This window comes from Triticum urartu, chromosome 1 (assembly GCF_003073215.2).
Source record: "Triticum urartu cultivar G1812 chromosome 1, Tu2.1, whole genome shotgun sequence".
Lineage (NCBI taxonomy): Eukaryota > Viridiplantae > Streptophyta > Magnoliopsida > Poales > Poaceae > Triticum > Triticum urartu.
Genome location: NC_053022.1, coordinates 273,811,150 through 273,829,581, shown reverse-complemented (window position 1 = coordinate 273,829,581; position 18,432 = coordinate 273,811,150). Strand labels below are relative to the sequence as shown.

Here is an 18,432-nt window from a genome sequence, read left to right as displayed (position 1 = left end):
CCCCATCTTTGCTAGCCAAAAATTCCGCACCAAGTAGAGATACTACTTGTGCATCCAAAAACCCTTAAACCCAAATCTTATTTTCAAGAGTCCACCATACCTACCTAAGGATTGAGCAAGATCCTTCAAGTAAGTTGTCATCGGTGCAATAAGGCAATAAAAATTGCTTCTAAAAGTGTGATATCATTTAGTGTAAGAGAAAATTGAGCGTTGTATGAACTTGTGATGGAAGAATAAAAGTGATAGACTGCATAATAAAGGTTGCTATCAGAAGGGGCAATATAGCGTGATGTTCTTTTGCACTAAGGGGTTGAGCATACAAACAAATAAGCGCATGGCAACCTCTGCTTCCCTCTGCGAAGGGCCTATCTTTTACTTTTATGTATTTACTTTTATGCAAAGAGTCAAAGTTCTTCTCTCTATTCCTTTTTATTTTTCTCTTTTGGCAAGCATCATGTGGTGAGAAAAGATCTAGGCACATATGTCCAGTTGAATATGGGTAGCATGAGTTATTATTGTTGACATCACCCTTGAGGTGAATACGTTGGGAGGCAAAACAATAAGCCCCTATCTTTCTATGTGTCTGGTTAAAATGTTTTGCTCGTGTATGAGGTGAGTGTTAGCAATCATAGAAGACTATATGATGGTTGAGTATGTGGAGCTCTTACTTAAACTCTGTTGAATAAGTTGAATTGCAATTGCTTGGTGACTGAGAACATAGGTTGTTGAGTTTCAAGAGAATTCATTGTTTGAACCTTAACATGTGAATTGGTTGCTACCAAGGTTGTCAGAATCACGATTTTGAATCGGATCGGAGCTCCGATGGTAAGATCGCAAATCGTAGAATCTTCACTATCAGGATCGTATAAACGTAGATTCTATGAACTAAAATCGTAGAAACATAGGGGTTAGTTTGGATCATAAAGTCGTAGAATCGTATAACAGAATCGCGATTCTGACAACCTTGGTTGCTACTATAACATGAGAAAATTTTGTGATAAAGAATTGATGTTATGATGCTAGGAAAAGTGATTGAAATTATCATTGATCAAATTTATGCACTTTGCTGGCATTCACACTCCATAAATTATTTCTTTTATCATTTACCTACTCGAGGACGAGTAGGAATTAAGCTTGGGGATGCCCACCACGATGATGAGGGAGTAGTCCACCCTCGGGGCTAAGGGTTTGTACTAGTAGCTATGTGTTTAATCTCTCTCTCTTCTCTCTCGTGTTCTTGAGATGTCACGATCTTGATGTATCGCGGGCTTTGTTAATATAGTCGGATCATATGTTGTTTTCCCCTCTCTATCTTGTTGTGATGAATTGAATTTTTCCCTTAGAGATTTCATTCTTGAATACTTTTATGGATTTGAGAACACTTGATATATGTCTTGTAATTGAACATTCGTGGTGACAATGGGGTATCATATTGATTCACTTGATATATGTTTTGGCACTCAACTCGCGGATTCCTGAGGTGACATTGGGGTAATCTATGCATAGGGGTTGATGCACGTTCTTGTCTTTGTTTCTCCGGTAGAAATCTTGGGGCACTCTTTGAAGTTCTTTGTGTTGGATTAATATTATGAATTTGAATTTGCTTTGGTGTTATTTTAATACGAACTCTTGGTTAGATCGATCGGAAAGAATACCTTCGTGTTATTTTAGTACGAACTCTAGGATAGATTGATCGGAAAGAATAGCTTTGAGGTGGTTTTGTACCCTACAAACAATTCCGTCGTATGTTCTCCACTAAATAGGAACTTTGGAGTGATTCTTCATTGCACATTGAGGGATGGTTATATGATCCAATTATATTAACATTGTTGAGAGATTGCACTAGCGAAAGTACGGACCCTAAGCCTCATTTTCAAGCATTGCAATACCATTTGTGCTCACTTTTGTTACTTGCTACCTTGCTGTTTTTATTTATTCGGATTATAAAAATATATTTCTACCATCAATATTACACTTTTATCATCATCTCTTCGCCGAACTAGTGCACCTGTACAATTTGCCATTGTATTAGGTGTGTTGGGGACACAAGATATTTCTTGTATTTGGTTGCAGGGTCGTTTGAGAGATACCATCTTCATCCTACAACTCTCATGGATTGATAAACCTTAGGTCATCCACTTGAGGGATGTCCTACAAAACTCTACGCTTGGAGGCCCAACACATGTCTACAAAAATAAAGTTGCGTAGTAGACATCAACCCACATATCAAATTATCAAAGTAGTGAACACAAATCAAACCAAAATAGTGAAAGTGACTAGATGAAATTCCCGTGTACCCTCAAGAATGCTTTGCTTATTATAAGAGACCGTTTTGGCCTGTCCTTTGCCTCAAAAGGATTGGGCTACCTTGCTGCACTTTTTGCTACTGTTATCATTACTTGCTCATTACAAATTATCTTGCTACTAAACTACTCTACCACTTACAATTTCAGCACTTGCAGACATTACCTTGATGAAAACCACTTGTCATTTCCTTCTGCTCCTCGTTGGGTTTGACACTCTTACTTATCGAAAAGAGCTACAATTGATCTCCTATACTTGTGGGTCATCAAGGTGTTGTTTACATAGTGTTGCTTGGTTCTCCTACTGGATTGGTAACCTTGGTTACATAACTGAGGGAAATACTTATCTTTACTGTACTGCATCATCCTCTCTTCTTCTAGGAAATCCCAACACAACTCACAAGTAGCAGGAAGAATTTCTGACGCTGTTGCCGGGGAGATATCATCAACATCTATCAAGTACCTGCGCATAAACTTTCATCTCCTTGCATTTACATTATTTTCCATTTGCCTCTCATTTTCATCCCCCCACTTCTAAAAGGTCTTTACCAAAATACAAAAATATTTTTCATTTGCCTTTTTCTTGTTTGCTTCTTTGCTTGCTTGTTATCTTGTTTGCGTAGTGACATGTCTTAAGAAAATACAAAATTATGTGATTTTTCCAATACTAATAATAATGATTTTATTAGTACTCTCACTGCTCCTCCCACTGCTAGTGCGGAATATTATGAGACGCTTTGTTGAATCTTGTTATGAAAGAACAATTTTCTAGTAGTCCTAACAAGGATGTCGTGTCCCATCTAAACACTTCCGTAGAATTGTGTGATATGCAAAAGAAAAAGGATGTGGACAATGATATTTTGAAATTAAAATTATTCTCGTTCTCTTTGCGGGATCGCGCAAAAATTTAGTTTTCATCTTTGCCACGAAAATAGCATTGATTCCTGGGACAAGTGCAAAGATGCTTTTATTACTAAGTATTTCCCTCCCGCAAAAAATATTTCCCTTAGAAATCAATTATTAATTTCAAGCAACTTGAGCATGAACATGTTGCACAATCTTGGGAAAGGATGAAACTAAAAATAAGAAATTGCCCTACTCATGGTTTAAATTTGTGGATGATCATACAAAAAAATTATGCGGGGTTGAATATTGTTACTAGAAATCTTTTAGATTCCGCCGCTGGTGGTACTTTTATGGAGATTACATTGGGTGAAGCTACTAGATTGCTTGATAATATTATGGCAAATTATTCACAATGGCATACTGAAAGAGCTCCTACTAGTAAAAAAGTGAATTCTATTTAAGAAATAAATACTTTGAGTGATAAAGTTGATGCAGTTATGAAATTGGTTGCCAGTAAAATGCTCCTATTGATCCTAACGATGTGCCTTTGTCCACTTTTATTGAGCAAAATAATGATCCTGTAGATGTGAATTTTGTCTCGCGAAACAATTTTAATAGTAATGCTTATAGAGGTAATTTTAATCCTAGGCCGTTTCCTGGAAAATCCTCTAATAATTATGGAAATTCCTATGGTAATTCTTATAATAATAGGATTCCCTCTGATCTTGAAAGTAATATTAAAGAATTCATCAATGCTCAAAAAAAATTCAGCACTACCATAGAAGAAAATTTGAGTAAACTTGATGATATGTCCAGGAGCATCGATAGAATTATTCATGATGTGGAAAATCTTAAGACTAAATTTTTGCCACCCAAGGTTGATATTAATGAATCAACTAAAGTTTTAAATGTCTCTATGGCTGAGAGTAAGAAAAGAAATGTTATATTTAGAGCTAAACGAGAATTTTTTGAAAAAGCGATTCCTCCTGATTTTTTCATAGTAATGATGAAGAGGTTAAAATGATTGGCGTGTCTTCTATTGATTCCTTGTTTTGTAATGTTAAACTTGATGATAAGGGTACTAAAGAAGAGTCAAATTTAGTTAGAAAGCGTCCCCATAATTCGGAGGGTGAAAACCTTGATGATTTTTTTTTGCTAAAAGTGGGTTTGAAGAGGTAAAATCTTTAACTAGTGATGTGCCCACTCTCTTGGATTACAAATATTTTAGTTATGATAGTTTATCTTTGATTGAGTCTATTTCTTTGTTACAATCCATGCTAAATTCACCCAATGCCTATGAACAAAATAAGGCTTTTACTAAACATATTGTAGAAGCGATGATGAAAGCCTTAGAAGAAAAGTTAGAGCTAGAGATTTCAATTCCTAGAAAATTATATGATGAATGAGAACCCACCATTAAATTCAAGATTAAAAATTATGAGTGCAATGTTTTATGTGATTTGGGTGCTAGTGTTTCCATAATTCCGAAATCTCTATGTGATGTGTTAGGTTTTACCAGTATGGATGAATGTTCTCTTAATTTGCACTTGGAAGACTCTACTATTAAAAAGCTTTTGGGTAGAATTAATGATGTTCTTATTCTTACAAATAGGAACTATGTGCCCGTTGATTTTATTGTGCTTGATATTGATTGCAATCTGTCTTGTCCTATCATAGTTGGTAGACCATTTTTTACGAACTATAGGTGTCGTTATTGACATGAAAGAAGGAATAATAAATTTTAGTTTCTGTTAAAGAAGGGTATGGAACACTTCCCTAGAACTATAATTAAGCCACCATATGAGTCAATCACGAGGGCCACCTATGGAACTAAAACCAAAGATGACAACACTTGAAACTATACATTATGCCTAGTTAGGTGCGTAAAACAACAACGCTAGTTGGGAGGCAACCCAATAGTTACTTTTTAATTTTTGTTTTCCTTTCTGTTTTTCAATAAATATACAATTATGTTACTGTTATGATTGTGTTTTAGTGTTTTAATTAGTGTTTGTGCCAAGCAAAGCCTTTGGGATGATTTGGATGATAGTTGATTTGATTCTGTGCATTAACATAAACTTTTGCGTCTAGTAGCAGAATTGTTAACATTTGATGGAGCGTTATAAAATTCTGAATTTTTTACACACGATTTATATACAAATTTCCCATGTTGTCCTATTGAATTTTCGGAGTTACATAAGTATGGTCAATGTTCAGATTACTACATATTGTTTTTGTTTTTGACAGATTCTGTTTTCGTTGCATTGTGTGCTTATTTTGATGAATATATGGATTGTATCTAGGGGGGGGTATAATCCATGGTAAAGTTAAAATACAGTAGGTATAATGCAATAACAAAATATGAATGTATTTGCAACAATACTTAAAGTAGTGATTTGCTTTATTATACTAACGGATCTCACGAGGTTTTGTTGAGTTTTGTGTGATTGAAGTTTTCAAGTTTTGGGTGAGATCATGATGGATGCAGGAATAAGGAGTGGCAAGAGCCTATGCTTGGGGATGCCCGAGGCACCCCAAGGTAATATTCGAGGACTCCCAAGCAACTAAGCTTGGGGATGCCCTGGAAGGCATCCCCTCTTTGTTCTAACGACCATCATCAATTTTACTTGGAATTGTATTCTTATTCGTCACATATCATGAGTTTTGCTTGGAGCGTCTTGTATTATATGAGTCTTTGCTTTGTTTGCTTTTTAGTTTGTCACAATCATCCTTGCTGAACACACTTGTTTGAGAGAGCCACACACATATCATGATTTGCAAGAATACTCTATGTGCTTCACTTAAATCTTTTGAGCTAGGTAGTTGCTCTAGTACTTCACTCATATCTTTTTGAGCACAATGGTGGTTATATTTTAAAGAAATAAACTCTCTTGCTTCACTTATATTATTTTGAGAGTTGATACATGAATTTTTTAAAGAAATTTGCTCTCACGCTTCACTTAGATCTTTTTGAGAGTTGATAATAGCAATGGTAATTTTCATAAGATATAAATTTGGTCCCAAAGTGATAGATATTCAAGAGGGATATAATAAAAACTTTCATGAAGATCATTGGATATTATAAACTTGATTCCTTGCAATAGTTTTGCGATATGGAGATAGTGATATGTGAGTCATGTTGGTGAGTAATTATGCTTTAGTAAGAATACTGGTGTTAAGGTTTGTGATTCTCTATGCATGCATTTAAAGTCAATAGTTATGCAATGAAGTTATATCCTACTTATGATGCATTATTCAGTGTTAGTTATGTTTAATGCATGTTTATGACAATTTTCATTTTTTGGTTGGTCGCTTCACAATCTATTTGCTAGCTTTCACTTGTACTAAGCGCGAATGTTGCATGTGCATCTAACTCCTTAAACCAAAGTTGTGCCAAATGAGTCCACCATACCTAATTTCAAGTAAATTTGCATGTGCCAACTCTATTTTTCAAAATGAATTTCCGTTTTGTGTGCCCGTACCGCTCATGAAGCGGCAGTGGGTGGCCAATATTTTCCATGCTAGGTATTTTATTCTCATGATGAGTGTTTATTCACTTGTCATTGCATGAGAGAGTGACAGGTAATAGAGATGCCAGTCCCGAAATGAAAAAAATACTATGATAATAAATTCCTTGAAAAGTGTTGGTATGGAAGGCACCCGTGGATACGGCTAGCCATGGATCATGAAAGAATGGTGGAAAGGAAATCAACTTTACTTTTTGTTTGGGAACCGCCTATAATTTGTCTAGCATGTAAGATATTGGGAATTCTCGGTCGTTTTCGTTGACAGGAAAAGTATGCCTCTCAAAATAATTTTATCTCTCAATTTAAGCTATGAGCTTTGGCACCTCTACAAATTCCTGCTTCCCTCTGCGAAGGGCCTATCTATTTACTTTTATGCAATTTTTATTTTAATTTTAAGTCTCCATCTTCTCTTATAAAGCACCAACTAGGGAACACTATTGTCATACTTCTGCATTGGATGTAGCTAATATTTGAGTGTGTCTGATGAATGGATCAATGATTGAGCATAATGGGGCTAGGGATAATTTTCTTTAGCATTGATATTTTGAAAGACATGGTTGCTTCTTGATATACTTGAGTATTGATGTCTTCATGTCAGATTATAGACTATTGCTTTGAATCATTCAAGTCCAAATGTCCATGCTACAAAGAAAACATATATGATGAATATATTAGATAGCATTCCACATCAAAATTATTTTTTTATCATTTACCTACTCGAGGACGAGCAGAAATTAAGCATGGGGATGCTTGATACGTCTCCAACTTATCTGTAAATTTTTATTGTTTCATGCTATTATTTTATCCATCTTGAATGTTTATATACATTTACAAGCAACTTTATATCAGTTTTTGGGACTAACCTATTAACTTAGTGTCCAGTGCCAGTTGTTGTTTTTTGCTTGTTTTTGACTTTGTAGAATACCAGTGCCAAACGAAGTCCAAATGCCACAAAACTTTTCGGAGATTTTTTTTCTGGCAATAAGAGACCCTGGAAGTTGTGTGAGGGAACGAGAAGACGAAGGAGTGGCCCACTAGGCACCAGGGCGCGCAAGGGGCCTCTAGCGCGCCCTGGTACCTAGTGGGGCCCACAAGCCTTCGTTTGACCTAACTCCGCCTCTATAAATACTCTAAAACCAGAAAACCTACCGGGGAGTCTACAAAATACTTTTTCCGCCGCCGCAAGTTCCAGAACCATGAGATCCCATCTAGAGGCCTTTTTCGGCACTTTGCTGGAGGGGGAAACAATCACGGAGGAGTTCTTCATCATCCTTGCTGCCCCTTTGATGATGCATGAGTAGTTTACCACGGACCTATGGGTCCATAGTTAGCAGCTAGATGTCTTCTTCTCTATTTTTGATCTTCAATAAAATGTTCTCCTCGGTGTTCTGGGAGATCTATTTGATGTAATAACTTTTTGCGGTGTGTTTGTTCGGATTAGATGAATGTGAGTTTATGATCAGATCTATCCATGAATATTATTTAAGTTTTCTCTGAACTCTTTTATGCATAATTGTTATAGCCTCGTATTTGTTCTTCGATTTTTTGGTTTGGTTTGGCCAATTAGATTGGTTTATCTTGCCATGGAAAGATGTGCTTTGTGATGGGCTCGATCTTGCGATGCTCAATCCCAGTGACAAAAAGGGACATGACACGCATGTATCATTGCTATTAAGGGTAACAAGATAGGGTTTATTCATAAGTGAGTTTATCTTGTCTACATCATACCATCTTGCTTAAAGCATTAATCCGTTTTTCAATAAACTCAATACAATAGATTCATGCTCGATAGCGGTTGATTTGCGGAGTAATAGTAGTAGATGCAAAATCGTTTCGGTCTATTAATCTTGGACGTGATGCCTATATACATGATCATTGCCTTGTATATCGTCATAATTGTTTGCTTTTCTGTCAATTGCCTAATAGTAATTTGTCCACCCACCGTACACTCTATTTTATGAGAGAAACCTCTAGTGAAAACTATGGGCCCCATGTCTATTTTCTATCATATATTAAAACCAAAAAACCTTATTGCAATTTTCTTTTATTTATTTTCTTTTGTATTTTTTCAATCTATCTATCAAAACCTATACAATTTAATCTTGCTCATAACCGTTGAGGGATTGACAACCTCTTTACGGGTTGGGTTACAAGTATTTGTTGTTTGTGCGCAACTGTTGTTTACATAGTGTTGCTTGGTTCTGGATTGGTAACCTTGTTTCATAACCGAGGAAAAGTATCTCTATTATACTGCATCATCCTCTCCCCTTTAAGAAAATCCCAACATAGCTCATAAGTAGCAGGATGCTAATATTCCAGCAGTTTTGTGTGCTAACTATGCTACTAATCTTAGTAGTTCGGAGTGTTGGATAGAGGAAAGCCCAGGTTTCGTTGTTAGTAACCTTGTGGCACATTGTAATCGGATTTCCGTTAAGCAATAAAAGCTCCAATTCCTAGTAAAAAAGTGATGCTCTTAGTCTACGAACCAATCTGTGGTTGGATGGTTAAATGGATAATGGTATCCCAGCTCATCAGGATTTAAGTTATGGTGCTCGCATTTATTCCTGAATTTATTTCAGAATTTTCGGTGATGCATGTTTAATGAGAGGAGATGTTCCCGTCGACTATGAGACGTTTTTGATGACTTCGTCAATCTCAATGTAACATGTCGACTCAATATTTCAGAAATGCTCGTAGAAATAAAATGTGTTTTTATGCTCATAGAGATAAGTGTTGTACCGTATTCGAAAAAGAGTTGCTCTCAGTCTCAGTTCCGTACACCTCCTTGCCCCAGATCCGAAACCGGCCGCTATTCCCTCTACTCACTCCTCTCCGACGCCATCTCACTGACACCCGCTTGCGGCGACACCCTTACCCCACCCGTCAGTGGCATTTCCTCTTGGCGCAGAGGCCCCGTACTTATCCAGATTCGCCCCCACAGCAGCAGCTTTCCCACCCATCCCCATCTCCCCGCCGGCGCAGGCCCACCAGCGCCCGTCCCTCGCCGCAGCCAGTAGCCGCAGGAGTAGGTGCGGCCCCCCCACCTCCCGTTCCCTTTCCGGAAAGGAAAACGCCCCCTCGCACGCGAGGTGTTCGACGGAGAGCCGCATAGGAGCAGGCAGGCGCAGCCCATGTCGAGCGCAGCCGCCAGATCGGAGTCGGGCGCTGGCCCGGCCACCGCTCATGAGCTAGCCATGCAGCAGCCACCGCAGCAGCAGGAGGTGGTCGCCGCCGCGGCTGAGGTGCAGGCGCCACCACCGGGATCAGTGGTGGTGGCCGCGGCTGAAGTGCCTGCGCCGGTGGTCGTGGCCACGGCTGAGGTGCCCGCACAGGCGCCCGGGGCGGTACTCACCATCGTGATCTCGAAGCCGGAGGAGGAGGAGGCGCGCGAGCAAAAGGGCGTCGCTCCGGCCTCTCTGCCCCCTCTGGAGGTCGGGGATGCCAGCGCCATGGTTGCCGTGGCGGCCGCGAAGGAGGCAGAGCTGGCGAGATCCGACAGCTTCGACGAGCAATGCAGGTATACTGTCGGTGGTGGGTCTCGTCCTTCTTCATGTGAAACGTCGGATGTTTCGTCTGATCCTGCTCAAATTGCGAACCAGGGAGGGAATAGGAAACGTTTGTGTGGTAGCTGTGTTAGATTTCGTACTGGCCATTCCGTGGGCAAATTATCAGCGAGGGCTTCGCCGATGCCTTTGTGTAAGTAATATGGGGGGTTTGGGCTGCTCATCCTGCATGAAATCTGTGTCTGTAACCTCAGTGGCGGAGCCAGGATTGGCCGACGCCTCAGGCAAGAAACTAAGGACTAAAAACTACCCCTAAAAAAACTTTAGTTTCAAGGCATAGAAAAGTCAATCTATATTGCATAACGAATAAGAACTCAAACATAATATTCAAATGCAGTATTTCTTCCATGTAAAATTATATAGAAACAAAAATTACTAAATGACTAAATCTGTTTCCACATCTAGCAAACAGTGGCATCAAGCAACAAGAAGTCATGACTTGGTTGGCAACTTGGCATGAACAATGTACTGTTTGCTTGACAGTACTAGTATTAATCTGAACACCTAAATGCAGCAGTAAGATATCTGAACGGCTGCTTCATTCCTTCTTACTGCTGCATTTATCAACCCGAAACAAGCACAAATTTCAACCAATTCAGATTTCTTAGCAACGACACTGCGCTAGCTGTAGAATTTAGGTGTTCAGATTAATACTAGTACTGTAAGGCTGATGCTTGAATTCTTTTTCAAATGTGCGACATCATTTTGAAGCATCAATTATATGGCATCAATGAAACTACTTCCATAGATTGGACATTGGAGACAAAAACCTCTGAGTTCAAGTCATAAACAGAGTATTGGACTAACATTTGGATAGATATAGTACAGATTCAACTGGATATATAGTAACCTGATGGTGCAGAAGGGGATTTGGACGCCGGACAGGGCAGCAGCCCGCAGCGGGGCAACCTGCTGCCGCAGAAGTGGGTCAAGAGCGGCTTGGGGGGCTGCCCGGCGTTCCCGCTGCGGGATGGAGCTGGCCGGATGGGTAGGCACGCCGGCGGGCGGCGGCGCCGGCGGGCAGGGAGGCAGCCACCGAGCAACGCCTCCTAGGCTCTAGGGTTCGTCCAAGTCGGGGGAAGGGACGGCGGGCAGGCATGCAGGAAACGAACAAAGGAGATGGGCCTCAGTGCCTCACGCCCCAGGCCGCTTTCGTCCTGATCTACAGTATTTGTTATAGTGCATACATGTGATGGGCCTCACGCTCCAGGCAGCCGCCCGGGCTGCCTGGGGCCTGTCTCCGCCCATGCGTAACCTGAGGGCGAAAGGAGGGCCTAGGTAATGTAAATTCATACCACATATGACACAGACCCTCTATGATGTGATTCTCATATGTGTTTCGTGGAGATTCTAGCACATGGATCATGCCAATTGGGTATGCTAATATCCTAGGTGAGATTCTAGCACACTGAAATAGATTTCGTGCCAAGGGACACGATGCTAATTCCTTGTTTAGCCCTAATCTTGATCCTGGCTATAAACTTGTAATCTATAGGAGACAGGTTAAGCTTCTGAATGCAGTTGGGGTTTTATTTTTATTCTTAAGAATCAGCCCAAATGATTGGTTTAATTGAAGTAACACAAAGTGATAGCAACTTTTAGCTAATGGTTCAGTAGTTTAGCATTTGCGATGTAAGATGATGTGCACTATCATCAGTGTATTTTTACTACCCCCTCTGTCCTCTGATCCATATTACTTGTCGCTCATCTGGTACAACTTTGTACTAAAGTTGTACTCCCTCTGTCCCAAAATAAGTGTCGCTGATTTAGTACGAAGTTCGCGACAAGTAATATGGATCGGAGGGAGTAGTATAGACTAGGGAAGCATTATTGCATGCAGATGGCTTCAGTAAATTGATGTACCTTGTTTAGTTCTTAGCTATCAAAAACTAAAAAGCTATCCAGCTGCTATATAGATGCTGGCTGTAGTTAAATTAATGTAAGGCGGCATGCTGATATTTGATACTCCCTCTTTCTCTCAACGTGCCACCAGAATATTTTCTCAGACAGGGGCGCTGGAGAGAAGATTTTGACTGAAATACCCCCAAGCGCACCTCTGCACCGTCGTTACCAGCTACAACTCTCCAACCACGCACGCCTCGACCGCCGGCACCATGTGCACGTGCGCCTTGACCGCACCCACACGGCCACGCCTGCCATGGTGGTCACCTCAACCGAGCCCACCAGCTCCGCCTCCGCCAATGCTGGCACCTGGCACCTAGCCCACGGCTGCCGAGTACTCCCTCCGTCCGAAAAAGCTTGTCCCAAGCTTGTCTTTCAAATGGATGAAACCGGCACTGCGCTCTTGGCCACCAGCTCTGTGACCGCCTGTGCCAACACCTACATCCCCGCATTGGGCACCAGATGCCTGATGTCTGCATATGCTTAAGTGGTCAACCAAACCATTAACCAAGCAAATGATAGCAGTGGGCTGAGAGCAGCAGCACGGAGCAACATCTCGCACACATCGCACTGCATCGCCGTGCATGCCAGTGCGGGAGTCCCCATTTTCCATGTGCTGGCTGCTGGCGAAGGCCACGGCTTCCGGGCTCTCATCTGTGTATGTGAGTTGACCGAGTTGTTGTCGCCTCCTGCCATCTGGCCTGGTGACGATGCCACCATTGGTTAAATGTGAAGAACAAAGTCTCCATGTGGATGAAGTGAGGGAGAGCTGGAGGCAGTCATGGCCTTTTTTCGTCGCGTTACGAGCAGGACAGGGTGAGGGAGTAAGGAAACCAGCATGATTTTTGGAGGAGAGAAGCGCATGCACACTGTAATGGTTCGGCTATTTGCTCTTTCCCCTCAGGCGGCAGCTCCTGATAATAACTCCACACGTGAAGGAGTAAAAGTGAAAGTTTAGCACGTTTGTGAGGACTGCGCCACATAATACGGGATTTTTATTTTCAAAATTAACGCCATGTATTGAGGGACGGAGGGAGTAATCATTACTAGAGTTATGCTGACTAGTTAAAGATTACTGTACCAACTCTAATGTACTGAAATTGTTCATTCATAGGCCTTTCCTTGTTAACAGGAAATTGCCCACTCATAGGTCCTCCTTAAAAGACCCAAAAATATAACATTTCCTGTTACTTGTTTACTGCTGTTTACCCGTAGCCACTACCTTATGATGCACTGATGTTCGATGGGCATGTTTTTAATTTCCTCCAGTTACAGTTGAAAGTTCAGACGCAACCAGGAGAGGCAAAGTATGGTTTGGTTGTTTGCAGTGACACATTCGTTTCACCCTGTTGTGGCTTACAGTATTAAGCCACTCTGGTTCTTGATGTTAAAGTCATCTAAGGGAACCCTACATTGTGATCGTTATGTTGTAATCCTTATGTGATTTTATTGTCTTATTCTGGTTCCTTATGATCCATTTGCCTGAAATCTTCATGTTTTACTTTCTTACAAGCTTAACTGTTTCCTGTGAGGCGGCTACTATGAGTGATAGCATCTAGCATTGCTTGGGGAGTTGTGCTTTAGCCATTGGCTATCGTCATTGGTACTCCCTCTGTTCTGGTGCATAAGGCATGCACGTAGTTCTAGGTCATCAATTTAACTAGCTAAATATGTATTGTATGTAATAAAAATATATATCTAGAAACTACATTCGCATACGAGTCCAGTGATATGCTTTTGATGACATGTAACACATTTTTGATTAGTCAAATCGGTGACCTAGAACTACGCGCACACCCTATGCACTGAGAGGGAGGGAGTATGATAGAAGCATTACACAGTGCGTTGGTGACGAAACTGTTATCTCTCAAACTGGTAATATAGGTCTGTTTTCTTGAATGTTGTAAAAGTTAACGGATAGCCATGCCAGCATCAGCTTGGTTTATAATTGGTTCCAACCGGTATACATTTCAGTGCCACCCGGTTACATGGGTCGCCTTTTCCTTGTAAGCAATGTGTGTCCCTTGTGAAATTGTTCACTCGTACAGGCCCTTCTTTATTAACAGAAAATTGCTCACTCATAGGCCCTCCTTAAAAGACCCTAAAATATAACATTTCCTGCTACTTGTTTGCTGCTGTTTACCTTTTTTATTAACTTTTTTTGGAGGTTTAAGTAACATGTGATACTTCAACGCAGAGTTTGTCAGCAAAAGTCAGAAGAACCTTTGGTAGACCTTGGATGCAGATGTCGTGGTGATCTTTCAAAAGCTCACCGCACTTGTATTGATGTCTGGTTCCGTACTAGAGGTTCAAACAAGTGTGAGATATGCCAGTAAGTCCTCGTCTCAAATGGATTTTGGCTGTTGCTAACTATTTTGATTTACACAAGTTCTTTCTTTCACAGGCAAGTTGCTGTCAACATACCTCCTCCAGAGACACAAGCAAGTGTAAGTCTTCCATTTTTGGCCTTATATCATTTTCAAGATGCGTTTAGAAAATCTATACTGGATGGATCTGATGTTTGAAGAATATATTGCATTATATATATCATCTTCTATTGACTGCATGTTCCAATATCTCCATATTACAGTTAAATAACTCGGGACCCCCTGAAATTGTAGGCTGCAAAAAATTAATCAAATTCCTCTTTCTGGTAGTGAAAATTTACTTGTTTTCATTGAGCAGACAAGTTATTGGGTTTGGAGGGTTGATTCAGCTTATGGAAGGGGCCGAGGAGGACGTGAAAGGGTATTTTTATGACTGTGGATAAGGAAAAAAAAGAAACAAATACACTGATATGACTATCTGGCTCGAGAAATGGATTACTAATTAAATCATCATGTGCAAGTCTTCAACTCTGCAGAACTTGTACAATTTTTTCTGCTTCATATTTGACGCCTGTTCTGTGTGTATGCAGGGATGGTTTAGCCCACTCTGGGTTGCATTTGCAATTCTGATTGGTGGTCTATTATTGGATGTGCTGATATCTGTTTCTCTTGGTGTTTCCGCACTTCCTGTGAACATAATAATTGGTATGGAATAGTATTTTGGTGTACCAGATCCAAATATTCCTTTATGTTCTGTAACCACTTGTCTCTGTGTTCTGTTATCACTTGCCTTTCGTTGATTTTGAAAGTGTGGAAACTGACATTTAAGAAGGATTAGTTTTATATCAAGTTTGTTCTGTGGCAACATAGGAATGACCGAATGAGTATTGATATTTCTTTGAGAAACAACTATTACAACTCCCGGTCTGAGATTATATGCCACTAAGTTTGTGTCTCAGCAACACTTAGTCCCTGATTCCCTGTTAAAGCAATATAATAACTAGTCAATAGGAGCAACATTGTGAGGTTGTCCATGGATATTGAACCACATGTCCACACCTGATGTTATGTTCAAAGAATGTCAGACAAGAGGAGAAGGAATTGGGTTAAAGCCATGGTGCGGCAGCGCCTCTACCAGCCACCCTCTGCCTTGCCGAGCTCTGGTGTCTCTAGGCGCGGCCATTGTGTCGCCACTACACGTAGCTACATTTCCTCCCTGCTAGGCATGCCTTATCTTCTCCTCTCCCGCTCCTCCAGCTTCTTCTTTTTCTCACTACCATGTTCTGCACGCTGGGAGTCGTCACCCCTATCAGCAGAAAGTATGCCGCCTCTATCTCCATGCCCAGCTTCTTGTCCTCACTGTTCTGTTGGCCAGATTAAGCCCTGAATGTCACCACCCCTAAGCTGCTCTGCTCCTACTAATGTACTTATTTTGTTCTCTCTCCCCTCTGTTCACTTATTATAGTTAGATAACAACAGTTTAGTATGACACTGATCATTATTTCAGTGGATGCTGCCTGCTAGTGACATGCTTTGTTGCTTATGTTCTAAAAGAGGCAAGAGAATGTGGGCAACAAAGCCTTTGATCCTTGTATTTAATTCTCAGATTTACTGTTTTTGCCATTGCTATGTCGTGGAATGTGAACTTAATTTGATCTAATTTGCTGACCTGCAAAGTTAGGTTTGTGCCTATGAAATATTGATTTAATTTGCTGACATATAAAGTTAGGTTATGCTTATGAAGTCGCCTCACCATACGCCATATGCTTTATAAAATTATGAAGGGGGTCGGCTGCCACAACACACATTACACATTTAATTGAATGAAGCGCAGAAGAACTAGTGCATAGATATCATTGCAAATATTCATTCTCATTTTTCAAGGAGTAGCGAATTGTATCAATTCATGTAGCTAATAAATCAATTGGAAAATGCTGTTAGCAAGAAATCGTATCCATGATCTTTAATTAAAATAAGAAAACCAGATAATGTGTCATTCGGAACTAGAACTCACTTCCGTGGGCAGTCAATTTGATTGTACTCGCAGGCTACTTTATTAATTTGTTTGTTATACTTCAGGTTGGTTTATTCTGTCAGTGTTGGTGCATACACTTGTTTATTGTGGTTCGCTTACAGGAGGCACCACACATAGGATGTTTCATTGACTTGACTAGTTGTTTTCAGGTGTTCTGGTTGTTCTCGGCTTGGGCACTGCCCTTCGACTAGCTCTCGAGTGCTGCCAGGAGTTTGGCTCGAGGAGAAGCATGCCAAGGATGGAAAACATGGCACCCAGTGGGTACCACCCCGGAGTATAGCTTAGGCCTGTAAATAGTATAGAGGACAATGTTTGGATTCTCCTTTTGACAGCTGGTAGTTCTTACACACTGCTCCATGAAAACAAGCTCAAATTCAAAGCCTGCTGATTACAATCAAATCACGTCCTTCCGATGTAAATATGCAGCCCTGATATTGATCTTTCTTGACGTGTTTCTTCTGACACTATTAGAGAGAGCTGCCTGTCCCAGATCTCTTGGTTAAACCTTACTCAAGATTTCTGGTCTAGCCCTACCTGGGGGCCAAGATTAGCGTTAATGTGGGTGTGAGTTTGTAAAGGGCTGAAAGCCACTTGTTGCTATCTATGGAATGCATGCAGAGGCCTTTGTTGTGCTTTCACATTCAAATGTCCGAACTGAAGATGTACACTGCGGAGAAATCCAAATCCATGAGAAAAGTGCTGGATAGAACGTTTGCAAAGATTTAAATGATTCAGATTATAATCCATTTAAAACTCCATTGGAACGATGCATGTTCATGGCAATATGAGGAAAACAAAGTAACACGCATTGCATTGAATTTTTTAGAGAACTAGATGATACCTTGCATGTTGTTGCGGAAAATTATTGTAATATATTTGTTGGGTTTGGTTTTACAGAACATATAATTTTTTATTAATGATATGAGGAGTAGATATATATCCCTCGCAAAGAAAAAGGAATAAATATATACGGTTTATTGTATTAATTATGGACCTCAATAATGTGCTGACGTTTGGAGCTCCCCTGAGCGAACTATTTTTTGTAGAAGTAAAACTATTCTCTTTTGAGCGATCGCAATCTGGGAGTGTTCCCTTGAGCATCTATATCTAGACGTTTGAAATTGGCATCAAATGTCCCGGCAGACCGCTCGGTCACAAATTGGTTAAAAAAAATCCGACCCATCCAGACGTCTTAAACTGGCCTCAGACGCCCGAGTTGTTCGGTGTCACTCATATTCAGCCCAAATGTAGGGTGGATATAGGGTGGCGCGGGTGCATTCGTCACGTTAGCACGACCCATCGCCGACCTCACTTTGTCCCCACAAAACTCTCAATCCAAAACCCTAACTCACTTCACTCGCCGCTCACTCCGTTTCTTCTTCTCCCCTCTTTGATCCAATCCGACAACTCCGGTGAGCATGTAGAGCGATAGCAACCGCTCTGACTCCGACCTCGATATCGACGAGGAGCTGACCCTCCACATTACGCTGGAGCGGTTGAATGTGGACATGGGGGGCAGTTCCGGATCTGCCCTGTCGTCGGTCCCCTACCGGCGCAGCTCGGACACCGGAGCCGGCCCCTCCCGGCCCGCTCGCAGCTCTGCGAGGGCCGTGCAGTCCGTGCGGCCCCTCCGTCGTCCACCTCCCCCGTCGGCCGCTGCTTCGCAAGGGCAGCGATGGGTGCTAGTGCCCGCTCCGCCGGCCCTGCGGACGTGCACGCTAGACTTGGAGGCGCGCGCCACCCGCCGCGAGAGGCAGTGGGCAAAGAAGAGGGACGTGACCGAGTAATCCTTTCGCCCCCGCCGCGGGTTGCCAGAAGTGCCAGACGAGGAGGAGCGGCTCCTCGCTTGGGTCTACCGCCACTCGCTTACGACGGTGGAGACGTGTTGGGGAACGTTGCAGAAAACAAAGATGCTTTACTCCCTGCATA

General features: G+C 41.3%; 1 protein-coding gene across 2 annotated transcripts; it reads left to right on the top strand.

Moving 5' to 3' along the window:
- Positions 1-9,661: 9,661 nt before the first annotated feature.
- LOC125507446 lies at positions 9,662-17,141 on the top strand. 2 transcript variants are annotated; one of them, XM_048672025.1, is made up of 6 exons: positions 9,663-10,193; positions 14,339-14,473; positions 14,546-14,588; positions 14,827-14,889; positions 15,059-15,173; positions 16,653-17,141. In XM_048672025.1, the coding sequence occupies exons 1-6, from the start codon at positions 9,808-9,810 to the stop codon at positions 16,781-16,783; spliced, it is 873 nt and encodes a 290-aa protein (XP_048527982.1). In that variant the 5' UTR covers positions 9,663-9,807; the 3' UTR covers positions 16,784-17,141. The 2 variants fall into 2 exon arrangements, with proteins under 2 accessions (XP_048527988.1, XP_048527982.1); XM_048672031.1 differs by lacking the exon at positions 14,827-14,889 and having other exon boundaries at positions 9,662-10,193.
- The last annotated feature ends 1,291 nt before the right edge of the window (positions 17,142-18,432 follow it).